We start from the raw sequence: 13,993 nt of genomic DNA, 5'->3' as shown, positions 1-13,993 counted from the left end.
TTGAGAGTTGTCAACAATTTGAGCATATGCACTCAAGAAGCTGTTTCCTAATACTCAGTACCATCAGATAACAAGGGCTATCAACACTCCTCTAACCATCTAACACAGTGGTTCTCAACCCTGGCTGCACTTGGAATCACCTGGGAAGCTTTAAAAATGCTGAAGCCCAGGCACTGCCCTTAGAGAGTCTGATTTAATTGTCTGGGATGTGGTCTGAACATCAGGATTTTTAAGAGCTCCCAGCAGATTCTAATGTGCAGCTGGGGTTGAGAGCCACTTTTGGAACAACTCCACTGCTTTCCAACTCCCCACACCCCTAAAAGCTAATCCATCTTTTGTCAGATTCTGGTGGAATCATTTCCCTGATGCAAAACCTGAGTTGGCTTCTATAACTTCACATCTAGAGACTTCAATCCAGTTCTCATGGCCCTCCTGAGTTCTACCAAAATTTTGCCACTTAATATCTCCAGGGCTCGGGCGTGGTCTGTGGTAGGTGCTCTGTCAATGTTTACTAAATGAATATTTAAATACCAGACTTGGTTTCCCTCATCAGTAAACTTGGGGCTAATCATACATACCTTTCATTATTCCTTTTATTCAATAAATATTGACTGCATGGCAACTATATACCAGGCTATGAATACAATCATGAATAAGACCAAAACTTTAAAATCTCTGCCTACCTGGAACTTTCATTTAGTTGGGGGGGGGTGGAGTTGGAGGAGACAAATGATAAACAAATGAGTAAAATGTATTATGGCATGAAGATGAGAAGATGACAAGTGCTACGGAGGAAAATGAGGCAGGAGAGGGAGATGGCTTGTGATGGGGGGCGGGGGTACCATTTCAGATAAGGTGGTCAGGGAAGCCCTGGATGACTAGGTGACTAAGGGCCTTAAGCTAAGCAGAGACCCAAGGAAAGTGAGCGAGTGGACCCTCTGAGTATGTGAAGGAAGCATTCCAAGAGGAAGGAAAAGCCAAGTGCAATGGCTCTGAGGCAAGAGCAAGCAAGACCTGGCTTAGAGTCATCAAGGAGCTGGGTACAGAGGTGTGATCAGAAGGGCAGCCAGCGCCTAGAAGACACAGGATCTTGAAAGGCTGAGTAAGGATTTTGCATTCCACCCTGAATGACAAGGGCAGCCACTGCGGGGATTTAAGCAGAGTGACAGATTCTGCTTTCATTATGTTAGTAACAGATTTACTTAGATATAACTGACATAGCACACAATTCATCCATTTAAAGCCAAGAGGTCAATAGTTTTTAGTATACTCACAAAGTTGTGCAATCATTACTATAAATCGATTATAGAAATTTTTCATCATCCTAGAAAGAAACCCCACACCCATTAACAGTCTCAACCAACCCCCAATCTCCCCCCAACCTCCAAAGCCCTAGATAACCACTGATCTACTTTCTGTCTCTCTAGGTTTGCCTATTCTGGACATTTTGTATAAATGGAATCATATAATATGTGGTCCTTTGTGTCTGGCTTCTTTCACTTAGCATGATTTTGTTCAAGGTTCACCTACACTGTAGCATGTATAAGTACTTCTCTCATTTTTATGGCCAAATAATGTTCCGTTGTATAAATATACCACATATTATTTATCCATGCATCACTTGATGGATATTTGAGTTGTTTCCACTTTTGGGCTATTATGATAACGCTGCTATGAACATTTGTGTGCAGGTTTTTCTGTGGACATGTCTTCAGATCTCTGAGAGAAGGGACAGAAAGGAGCTGTCATTGAGACCGAATTAGATGGTGGAATATTTCTCAACACGTGAGAGGCAGACCCGTAAGGAAACACAGATCATTTTATGTTGTACTAGATGGTATTTAAATAACATTTAATCCCATAGAGTGAAAGTTATTCCCTGTGTCAATTTTCTTTAACTCTTCATTACACCACGGAGAGGGTCTCGGCTGGGTGTCAGTGTCCCTTTAACACCTCATCATTGGTAACTCTCTTTGTAACAGCCAAAGAAGACTTCAGGGCCAGAGACTTCGACATCTTGCTGCGACTGGACAGCACTGGTTTCTTTTTATTTTATTTATTCTTCTAATTACTTTTGACTTAGGACAAGTGATTTCTTTTTTTTTTTTTTTAACTAAAGCCCATGATTTTAAAACAATCCTCCTTTTAAGTTAAATCTATTGAAGTTTACAATGTGAAGCAACTCAAAGAAAAATACTAAGTAACTCTTAGTATGGAAAGTGCATGGTTATGGCAAAATTCCAAAAATTGGATGCAAAGATCTGAAATTTGGGAAACCAAGAGATGGCAAGAGAAAGGCCCTGGAAGAGATGCAGTGCTCACTTCCTATCCAGGTCATGCTGCCATGATTCCCGTAAACCCCTAGGGCAAGTTATTTCCCAATGGACCCTTTGCAGGCTGTGATGAAACCTTCTCCCATGTCCTTTCAAGTTGGAGACCTGACCTTGAGCCAGCCCAATAGTCGGCTTCATCAAAGGTTCTAGCCAGGTTAGTGTCAGACAGCCTTGGATGGTCGGCGAGGCCCTGCAGGGAGCACTTTGGACATTTGAGGCCTGGGTGTGGGAGGATGGGGTGCTCCAAACCGGAAAAACGAGTCCTGGGGATTTGGACCAGCTGACATCATAGAAACTCAAGTCCATTCCCCAAAGCCCTAGTGGAGGCAACTGGGACCAGGGTATATTGCACCCAGTGCCCCTGGACTGGCTCCCTGTTTCTGGAACCAGCTGAGAGATTCAGAGTACAAATATCTTCTATTAGAGCAGAGGTATCAATCTGGTGACTCAAATGTAGTAATAATAATAATGATAGCATTAATAATAGCAAGCACATATACTGCACTTACTATATGTGAGGCACTGTTTGCAGCAGTTTACATGTATTAATTTATTTAATCCTTATAATAATCCATTTTCATTACCTTATTGAGCCTGTCACCCCGCACTGGATGAAGCAACACTCAAATGCTGGCTGTACCACTTGCTTGTTATGCAACCCTGGGCAAGATGTTTAATTCCATTGGGCCTCAGTTTCTTTATCTGAAATGAGAACAAAAATTGTATGTAACTCATAGGGATGTTGGGAGGATTAACAGGCGAGGGTATAGCACAGTACTTGCATACAGTTAAGTGTGCAACAATTGGCCATTGTTATTCTGCTTGTGGCAGATTTTCCAAGGACAGCACCAATATATATCTTCCATACTATGTGTGCATCCCATATGCTCCTCTTACAATGTGAGTAACACTTCGCACTGAGAGTTGGGGGTCTATGTCCCCACCTCTGGAAAGTGGGTGGGGGCTTGTGATGCACCAACCAACAGAACATGGCAGAATGGATGCAATGTGATTTCCAAGGTTGAGCCATAAAGTGGGTACAGCTTCTGCCTGGTTCCCTCACTCTGTGAGACTCTCGCCCTTGAGACCCAGCTGTCATATTTGGAGTTCAAACTAAACCGGGCAGAAAAACCACATGGAGAAAAACCGAGGTTCCCAAGAAGCCGCTAGCAATAACTAACTGGCATGTGAGTGAATGAGCCTTCAGATAATTCCAGCCCCTCGCCTTTCAACTAAGGCCCCAGACGTGGTAGATCAAAGACATCCCTGGGTTGCCCTGTCCAAAGTTCTGACCCACATAATCTGCAAACATAATAAATGGTTGTTTTATGCCGTTACGTTTTGGAGCAGTTTGTCACACAGCGATAGGTAAATGTTACCACCACTATTACTTTTCTCACCTGGAGAAGAGCTTCTTATAGGAAGGAGAGTCTGCAGACATGAGGCCTCTAGCTGATTGACTTAGAACTCTACAGGGGGCAAGGGGGCTCCAAGGCTGGACCCACTAATTAGCTCCCTGCCTTTGTTTCTTCCCCCTTTACACTGAAAAGAAAGTAGAGTGTGGGAGGGAATTCTTTTTTTTCTTTTTTTTGGTGTGTTTTATCTTTTGTGTGTCGGGGGAGGGAATTCTTAAAGAACTTCCACAGAGGATGGTTTGACTACCATTTATTTTCATTCCCATTGGTATGCCCGTTGGACAGATGAGGAAACTAAGGCTCAGAGAAATTAAGACATTTGTCCAAGGTCCCACAGCCAGTGCACAGTAGAGCTGAAATTCTAATGATACACATTGCTACCCGCCTTTTTAATATGCAAATAACAACCTCTGTAAAGTGTGTGTGTGTGTGTGTCTATATATATATATATATAGACACACACACACACCGATTATACTCATCAGCTCAGTTACTAAGGGGCTTGCTATGTGCCAAGCACTGTGCTGGTCACTTACATGAATGACTGAATCCTGCCTAATACTTCAACTCCATGTCCCACCTGCCTTCCCCTCAACCATTGGGTGCCACCCTCTCTGTGACCTTCTTCCTGCTCCTTGAACATGCCAAGTTCTTGCACTGACTGCTCCCTCTGCCTGGATCTCTCCTCCCCCCTCCTTCCCCGCCATCCCTTCATAGTGGCTGGTTCCCTCTCCTCACTCAGGTCTCAATTCAGACGTCACCTCCTCAGAAGGGCCTCCGTGACTACCTAATTTAATGAAACGTAGCCTTCCTCAACTCTACAACACTCCCTCTGTATAAAACCCCCTGAGTTGTTCCTTCACAGCATGATTCACCATTTGAAATTATTCCCTCCTAGATGAAGCCCCATGAGAATAAGGAGTCCAGATCGTACCGCGCCACAGTCCCAGTGCCTGGGACATAGCAGGCGTTCAATCAACTATTGAATAGCTGAACATGCTTTAAATAAAATGTATTTTATTACTATGAACATCGACCAAAATCATGCATATCATTCGTTCAACAAATATTGAATTGAGCGCATACTATGTACCAGGCATCTTTCTGGGTGCTGGGGCTATGGCAGTGATCGAATGAAGCAAAAGTCTCTGCTCTCATAGAGCTTTTATTTTGGCAGCTCTATAACGAGATGCATGAGTGAAATATATAGCATATCACATGGTGCTTAGTGCTATGAAGAAACATAAAGCAGGGAGAGGGGAGAGAGCCTGAGGGGAGAGTATGGGCACCAGTTTCCACTTCACCTGCACGGAAGGGACTCTCAGTGCCTCCCCCACTCCCTTCACTGAGCCCCGTACCACGGTCAGCATCTTTCAGCGTGACATCTTGGTCAAGGCCTCTACAGCTCCAAGAGCAATACTGGCTTTGAAGCAAGTCCCAGCAGGTGGGCTGAGGCTGGGGCTGGGATAAGTCACCCCTTGAGATACCCTGGAGGGAGGGGGTCAAGCAACTTGACCTCTCAGGGCCTTTCCTCTCTACGGGGAAAGGGGAAGGGCCCGGACTCCCCTGGCCTGGAGCTACAACTAACTCTGGATTCTGGGCCATCCCCTAACCCCCTCTATCCCAGGCAGACAGCGAAGGTTTACAAACATCAGGAGGCCTTTGATCGGCACCAAACCCCCAGGGTTCTGACTGTTTTTTGTTCCAAGCTGCAGGCCAGGACCCTACTCTGCTTTGCCTCCAGCAGGGAAGACTGTGGGTAGGTGGGGTATGTGTGTGTGTGTGTGTGTGTGTGTGTGTGTGTGTGTGAGTTTGGCATAGCGGGAGGAAGGCGCACGTGGCTCCTTGGGTTTTTTTCCAACAAGCAGGCTGGGCTTGTATGAGGGAATTCAGTTCAATTCAGTAAATGTTTACTGAGCACCCACTACCTTCCAGGCACCAACAGAGAAACAAGGGCTGAGACAGTGCAGCAAACAGGACCCTCTGCCCCCCACAGCAGACAAGAAGCAAATGAGCAAGTGAATATAAATGGTAGCAGGTGCTCGTGAATGGGATGGAGACAAAGCTGGGGAGGTGATGGGGAGGACTGAGGCTGGGGGTGTTAGCTTCTATACAGGGTGCTCATGGAAGACAAAGTGGTGTTTGACAGAGACTTGAAGGAAGTGAAGGCGGTAGCCATGTGAGGATGTGTGAGGAACAGTGTGACAGGCAAAGGGAACAGCAAGTACAATGGCCCTGAGATGGGAGCATTGGAAGAACCGTGTGGCTGACCCAAAGTGAGAAGAGGGGGTCAGAAAGATAGCCCATGCTCTTGGATTGGAATTCTCTCACCTTCTGTAAGAAGCAAAATCTTCCCCAAAAGCAAACTCTGCAATTTTCTCTTGTGTCTTATTGGCCAGAAAAAGGTCACATGCCCACCCCTATATCAGGGACCAATCTGAGCTTCTCTGAGATAAAGCCATCTGCACCTAATAAATACATGGACAAATCCAGGCTCTGTCCAAAAGGAATAAGGGGGCTGGCTTTTAGTAGGCAACAGACAATGTCTAGCACAGTCTCTACCATACAGGCTGATGACTCTAGGCAAGGTGCTTAGCATCTGTGAGCCTCAGCTTCCTCTTCTGTAAAAGGGGTAGAGCAAAGAACTATTGTTTCTGCCCTACCAGCATCCATTTCCTGATCTTCCCATGAAACACCTTGATTTCCCTTAGGGCAGTGGTCTCAGAACAGCAGCCTCAGCATCACCTGGGAACTTGTTAGAAATGAAAATTCTCAGCCCAGCCTGAGACCTTTTGATTCAGATAGGTTAGGGTTGGGGCCAGGCAATGTGCACTTGTGTATTCTTGGCTTATAAAGTAAAGCAAATGATGCTGTATTATAATTGCCTGTTTGTTGGTCTCTAAAAATAGTAGCAATATAAATTATATAATAATAACAACAACAGCTAATTGTTACCATGTGCCAAGCACTGCAGTAGTGCTCTACGTGCATTATTTCATTAATGCTTATGGGGGCATTGATGTGAGATCCAGTTCCTCTTCAAGGAAGGACCGATTGCCCCAGATGCAGATGTGGTCAGCAGGCAGCCTTCATCTGTCTCCCCTTCAGGAATCGAGTCACAAGCAGAGTGGCCTCATCCAAGCCCAAACCCTTCCAGGGGTGGCCCACTCATGTCTGGGTGATGTGAGATTATGAAGGCCTGGCCATCTCTGCCCAACTTGGGACATCTCTGCAGGGCCATTGTAGCTGCAGACACCCCCCTCCCCCGGGCGGGGAGGCTGGCTGAGGCTGTTGTTGGGTCTGCCTCTCAGCCCCACTTCTGCCCCCGCTCTCCCGTGCTTCCTTCCCTCCCTTCCCTTCTCTGGAGGCTGACACCTTAATAAACATCCTACACCCTAAACTGCATCGCTGAGTGTGCTTCCTGGGAATTCCGACCCAGGAGAGTGCTCACAGCAGCTCCACGAGGTAGACACCACTGTTAGTCCATTTTACAGATGAGGACACTGTGGCTGAGGTACAGTGAGGGGGTCCCAAGCCATGCAGCTGGTGAGCAAGGAGACATGGGATGGAAGCCATCATGCTTCTGAAGAGGGAAGTGGCATCCTCTGGCTTTACAAGGGTGTCTCTGGCTGCTGAGTGAGGAAGAATGCAGGGGGGTCCAGGGCAGAAGTGGGGCGGGGGGGACAGGGAGCAGTGGGGAAACCACTGATTGCAGCGGCACTGGGATAGTGGTAGGGGGACTTCCTCGTCTCTGTAGCTTCTTCAGGATCTGGCACTGAGCTGGACACAGCCAACATGCTTGCTAAATGCCTAGTGAGTGAGTGAGTGAGAGAACGGATGACAAAATCAAGGCGGGAGGGAACTAGACGTCCCCACGTCTGCTCTGTCTTGCTCACTAGGATCCTGAGTGATAAGCAAGGTGCCCACCACATCTGGACACTCAGCTAAGGTGTTGAGTGAATAAATGAACAAGTTCAAGGGAGAGAGGGAGGGAGGGAAGGAGACAGAAAGAAAAAAGGGAAGGAGAGGGAGGAGAACAAGGGAGGCAGAGGGGAGAAGAGAAGGAAGTGAAAGAGAGGATGGAAGGGGAGGGAAGTTTCTTTTTGACTTCTTTGCACAGAGAATGACGGTAACTTGCGACCTCTGGTGGCGAAGGAGAGCCACTCCACTGGGTTCGGGAAAAGGGGAATTCAGTCCTTTGGAGTTGCAGGGCCCTGAATTCAAGACAAAAGAGGAGATACCCAGTTCCAGAAAGAGGGTTGGGGCAGGCCCTTGTAAGGACGTGGGCACTCACTGTCAGGGGATCTGTCAGTTGGTGACGGCAGGGTTAGGGCTCTGGCGAGGCAAGAGAAGCACCTGCCTAGGGCACAAACTCAAGGGGACCCCTAAAACTCAGTTAACTGAGACAAATATGTTAATGTAATATTTTAAAACATCAAACTGTGGCCCACAAACCAGCTGCCTGTTTTTGTAAATAAAATTGTATTGGAACCAGGATCAGGATTCAGGCTGACGTCCTCAGTTATGGCAGAGATTATAGCCCACGTGCCTCACGAGTGTAGGTGCTCCCATCTCCTCTCGGCCAGCTCAGATCATTTAATAAGAGCACGCCTATATGGGGCACTCAGTAGGCCAGGCTTGGGTAACTCTATTCTGTGGCCGGCGGACTGGTCACAATTTCCCAGGAGATGTGGGCCTGTGTCCTTTTCAGTGTTGGACACAGCTGTGTCACATCACATTTCCCTGGCTCTGCCATTCATTAGCAGTGTGACCTTGGGCAAGACTGAATTTCTCTGTGCCTCAGTTGTCTCCTCTGTAAGATGGGTTAATGCACGCAAAGAACTTAGTAACTACTCAATAAAGTTAACTGTTGTTAAAAATGTGGGCTTCAATCCCAGCTCTGTCACTTATTGTGATCCTAGGACGTCCTACTCCTCATTGCTAAGAGTGTTTCCTCATCCGCTATAACCCTTGTTATAACCGGTGGGAATTCACACGCTGCTGCTGGTGCCATTGGCTCATCGGTGCAAAGCACAGGCTGTCTGTCCCCTGTGGACTTTGAGGGATCTGGGATCGCAGAGGGTTCCTTAGCCCTCTGTGAGACACTGAACTAGGAGAGGAATCCACTGCTCCCCTAGGAAGGCTTGTTAATCCTTATTTCCCTGCCCTGGCCACGGGCTGAGTACGAAGACAGGAAATACTCATGCTGGGAACACGTGTGAAGTGTCTCCAGTCTCCGGTGTCTCCCTCTCCCTCTTAATGCCTGCAGAGGTCATTTTTGCTTCCCTGCTGCTGCTGCCGCCACTCCCACAGCCGCTGGCCACCGTGTCACATACCCCGGTGATTGCCACACGGCTTGCGGCATGCTTGCCGACGCCTCCACCCTGGTCTACCATCACCACAGGCTCAACCTTCTCACTGTTTTCTTGCCTCCACTCTGGCCCCTTGCAGTTTTTTTTTTTCTACCAATGTCATCCTTTCACAATGTAAATCAGATGTTCCTTGCTTAAAACCTCCTGAGCTGCATTAAGAATAAAAACCCAGCCTTGTTACTAGGCCCTGCGTGACCCAGCACTTACCCACCTCTCTGATCTCATTTCCTGCTCCTCCTCCTTGCTCGGCTGCAAACCTGCCCCACCAGCCTTGCTGTCCTTCAAGAATGTTCCTCCTTCACCAACTTGGTACGTGACGTTCCATGCCCCATCTCCTGGTTCTCCGTCACGTCTTACTTCCAATGTCACCTCATCGAGGCTTTCCCTGACCACTCCTCCCTCTCCCGCCACTCGAGGTCACTCAGAATCTCAGCATCCTTTACAGCAGGGGTCCCCAACCCCAGGGCCTCGGATCGGGACCAGTACCGGTCTGTAGCCTGTTAGGAACAGGGCCGCACAGCAGGAGGTGAGCGGCGGGCAAGCGAGCGAACCTTCATCTGCTGCTCCCCGTTCCTCCCCATCGCTGGCATGAACCAGCGCCCCCAACCCCCCGGAAACACTGTCTTCCACAAAACCGGTCCCTGGTGCCAAAAAGGTTGGGGACCGCTGCTTTACAGCCCTCATCACTGTCTGAAATTGTCTTAGGTACTTAGTTTGTTTCCAGAGAGATTCGTGTCCCCTCTGTATCTCCAGTGCCTGGCACACAGCGAGCACTAGGTATCTGCTGACTTAACGGCTGCACACATGGGTCAACCATTCTCCCCACGAGGTAGAGATTAGCCATATTAGCTGTACAGTATATGAGGAAACTGGGGAATGAGCCCTCAGTCACGTTGAGAATATTCATTGAAAAAAATTATGGCCAGTTCCTTGGCCTTGGAATTATTTGAAAATAGTGTAACATAATGCCAATACATATTATAATAATATGTGTCATATATTGAAATGCATCTCATTTCTTAAAGGATCAGTGGAGAGCATACGGGCTTTGGAGACAGGGAAAAGTACCCCTTGCTACCTGTGACATCTTGGACAAGCTCCCCCCTTTCTGAGCCCGTTTCTCTATCGCATGGTGACAATACCTAATTTAGCGTTGTTTTAGATCCAATGCCTGACATGTAGTAACCAAACAATGATATCAGTTCTCTCAACCAGTCACCACTACCCAGAAAGGGAAGTTTACTTTCATTCCTGGGCATCTGCCATGTGCAGAGTGATAACTGTGGTGAACAAAACGGACACAGTCCAAGTTGCTCCAGAATGTTCACTCCATGAGAACAATGCTTGTCCACCTTGCTCATCGTTGCACCTGGTACCCAGTACAGTGCCCGCACTCAAAGTATTGACTTGCTAGTTAGAGCTTACAAGGAGGAAAGTGTTTTATTATACCCACCTCCCTCCCAACACACACACGAATTCTCTGGGGGAAGAAACTGGGCAAGGATAAGTGGGAGCTAATTCGCGGTACTTTGCATCTTAATACAGTTTTCCTGCACCTTCTCTTAAACCAGGTTTTATCAAACTTCAGTCATTTCCAGGCTACTTCACTATCTTTGCTCTATCTACTTACTGTCTTTGATATAAACCGGCTTTTTTACCTATAGAAATTAAAAGGAACTTTATACCAATCACTTGTCTTAATTAGAAGATAGCCATAAAAACACAGAGCAACAAAAATAAGTTGTCTTGTACAGAATTACATAAATTTCAGTTGCCTGAAAGCTATGAGCCTGCTTTTTTTCAAAAGGAGAAATTGGAGTTAAGCAGCATTTTTCATCTTTTTTTTTTACCATGACCCTCAAAAAGAACTGTATTTTACATCAAAACCTAGCACATACCATTGTCTATATACACATTTCAAACAAGTTTCATAAAACAATACTTACAATACTACATGTAATGTGCTCTGATATTTTCTAACCTCTGATTCCATTTCTTTCTTAAAATGCTGGCTGTAACCCACTGTATTGGTTTCACAGGAGTCTGTCATGAACACAACAACAAAAAAGGCTGGGTTAGAGGGCTGATAAAGACACACTGCCACCAACTGAGCCTCTGTCCTGGCCTCACCAGGACTGAAAACAGAATAAGGTCCTCAGTATGTGGTTCAATGTTTTGTAACGCCATGCCCTTGACCTGAGGTGTACACGGCACAATTGCAGAGAAAGCCTGAGATTTATCCTGAATGCTCAGTTCTGCCAGACATGTCTTATGTACAGAGTAAGCTCTTGAGAACAGTCAACTGCAGATGATAATGCCTAAGAAGCATGATCACAGACGGCACCTAAAAATATCCCACCACCTTTATTTAGGTCGAATCTCATATTCATAGCATTCCTTCAAAGTTACTGTGAACAGCTTAACCGCCTGTGGTCGTCACACAGAATTCTTCTACCCCACCATGGACCTCTTTCTCCCTCTCAGGCGCACCTCAGCTAATTTTTTAAGCACTGGCCTGGCCTTTTTGGAGGCGGCGGAGTAGCTCTTCAGAAAGGCTTCAAACACAGTCTCGGTGTTGGGATGGGTACTAAGGAAGGCTTTCTCTAGCACGTACAGGTCAACTCCCTTATCTTCTGGAAGTGCTGAAACGAAACTCAGCCCAAAGTCTATGAGCACGATGTTCAGCTGTTCCAGGGGAGGTTTCAGGAGCATGTTGGACGTGGTGAGATCACCATGAATGAGGTCTTCATCGTGCATTCGAGCCAAAACCTGTCCGATTGTCTTGGCTAAGGCAAAGAGACTTTGGGGAGATTTTTCAGTCTCCATAGCGGATTCGATATAATCTCGAACAGTCACTGAGCCTTCGATTTCTTCCATGAATAAGCAGTTGGAAGCATGGTCCACAAAAAAGACAACCGGGGCACATATTCCTGCAACCAAGACATAAGGGGTCATTGAATTAGATCCTTCTTTTTTTTTTTTTTTTTTTTTAAACAGTAAGCTTAATTTTCAAAGACTGAGCCAGTTTTTTACAGTGTGTATCTGCGTATTTCAGGAAAAAGATTTAGGAATGCTGCAGAATGGTATAGCTTAACTTCTCTGAAGTTTCCCCTGCAGGACTGTGCTAAGACCACCCCATAGCTAAGGTGAGCAGAGCCAAAGCTCCCTCCTCCCTTCCACCCTTTATGATTGGACTTCATTTGTCATACTTATTCGCTAAAATACAAAACAAAATAAAGAGCCAGAAGGGTAAGCACAGCCCAGTCAGAGCCGTTTCTACCTGATAAGGACACCAGCAGGAGGCCAAGCCATGTGCCGGCTTAGAGATTCATCTTTATAGAGAGGAAGGACAAGTTTAAATCCCTGCTCCCTTCCTTATTAGCTGTATAACTTTAAAGTCACATTAATTTCTCTAAGCTGCCATTTCTGCTTCTATAACATGAGATCAATACTTCCAATAATTCAATGACTTCTCTTAATTTGAAGAGTCAATGAATCTTCATTGAATGTCAATCACCCTCAAGACACTTCTAGATACTGGAGACAAATCTGTTGGGATACAGCAGGAAACAAAGCAGGCACGATCCCTGCTTAACAGAACTTAGATCTTGGAGAGGGTGAAAATAGAAAATATGAACACGTGAATAATGTCGTTAAATCTAAGCAAGGGCAGAGGTGCATCTGCTTGTCCGCTACTGAATTTCCTCCAGCTCTCCCTGCACCTAACAGTGTCTTGGAGTACAGCAGACACCTAAAAAATACCAATGACAGAAACAAAGGTAGGAAGTGTAAAAGTGAAAAGCCAGTGTTTCTGGCTCAGAGGAATACGGGCTGAGAGCCTGGCTGGGTCACTTGGGCAAGTTCCTTCTCTTTGAGTCTCCGTTTCTCATCTGAGGACAAGGTTTACGGTCATGGTGCATAATGGTGTTTTAATGAAAAAATAAACAATTGAATGAAATCTAATGTTTACTGAGCGCCACAAGTCAGTCCTACGTTCAAACAATACATGGCATACACATCTCGTCTAATGGTCACAACATCCCTATGAGATGGATATAGCCACAATGACTTCCCTTTACATGTGAGCAAACTGAGGCTGAGGTTATATAACTTTGCTGAAAGGCTATATATGAAGCAGCGGAGTATTTGAACCCAGAGATCCTGGCTCCTGGGCAAGTACTTGTAATTACGTCTGCTTCTTAAAAGAAAAAAAAGATAATGATCGAAAATTGAGACGGTACAAATGGGGAAACAGAGGTTCAGGGCAGTTAAATGACATGCGCAACGCTGAGCATGAGTGGCAGAGCCTAGAACTGAACCAGGCGCCAATGGCTCCGGGACAAATGCTAGTCGCTGCAAGGCCAAGTGGCTTCTGAAGAGTTAATGAACGAAAAGGATGAAAGGATGACATTTCTTAACGAAAAGCCATGCAGAAGGTACAAACGGAGAAACTGAGGCAAATCGCGGCCCGCAGCGCAGGGGAGCCCCTTACCCGCGTCCCCCACGCCCCCAAGCCGGGCCACCTCACCTGCGCGGCGGCAGCGGAGCAGCGCCCGGGCCTCCTGCACCGTCCGTCGCCGGCCGAGCCGCGCCTCCAGCGCCGGGTGTCGGTAGCCCTTGGGGAAGCGGTACTTCACCACGGCCGCGCGGCCCTGGAAGCGGCCGCGGAACACGCGCGCCTCGGCACCCTGCTTCACCAGCTCTAGGCCGCTTAAGAAGCGTCTGCTCCGCTCCCGGGCCGCTATCAGTGCTTCGGCCGCGGGCGCCAAGCCCTCGTTCAATTCACTCGCAGCGGGGCCTGCCTCCGCCATGTTTGCGCCTCCGCAGAGCCGCTCGGAGATCCTCGGGCCTCTCCGGAAACTGTCGGAGCTGC

The 13,993-nt window shown here is 47.0% G+C and overlaps 1 protein-coding gene across 3 annotated transcripts; it reads right to left on the bottom strand.

The window, feature by feature from the left end:
- Nucleotides 1-2,957: 2,957 nt before the first annotated feature.
- TP53RK (TP53 regulating kinase) lies at nt 2,958-13,939 on the bottom strand. Of its 3 annotated transcripts, XM_061208934.1 has the most exons (4): nt 13,649-13,939; nt 11,611-12,050; nt 11,067-11,163; nt 2,958-3,035 (listed from the first exon to the last, which is right to left on the bottom strand). In XM_061208934.1, the coding sequence occupies exons 1-3, from the start codon at nt 13,929-13,931 to the stop codon at nt 11,071-11,073; spliced, it is 816 nt and encodes a 271-aa protein (XP_061064917.1). In that variant the 5' UTR covers nt 13,932-13,939; the 3' UTR covers nt 2,958-3,035; nt 11,067-11,070. The 3 variants fall into 3 exon arrangements, with proteins under 3 accessions (XP_061064917.1, XP_061064916.1, XP_061064918.1); XM_061208933.1 differs by lacking the exon at nt 2,958-3,035 and having other exon boundaries at nt 10,978-11,163; XM_061208935.1 differs by lacking the exon at nt 2,958-3,035 and having other exon boundaries at nt 11,077-12,050.
- Between the last annotated feature and the right edge of the window lie 54 nt (nt 13,940-13,993).

Source organism: Eubalaena glacialis, chromosome 13 (genome assembly GCF_028564815.1).
Source record: "Eubalaena glacialis isolate mEubGla1 chromosome 13, mEubGla1.1.hap2.+ XY, whole genome shotgun sequence".
Lineage (NCBI taxonomy): Eukaryota > Metazoa > Chordata > Mammalia > Artiodactyla > Balaenidae > Eubalaena > Eubalaena glacialis.
This window is presented reverse-complemented; position numbering and strand designations above follow the sequence as displayed.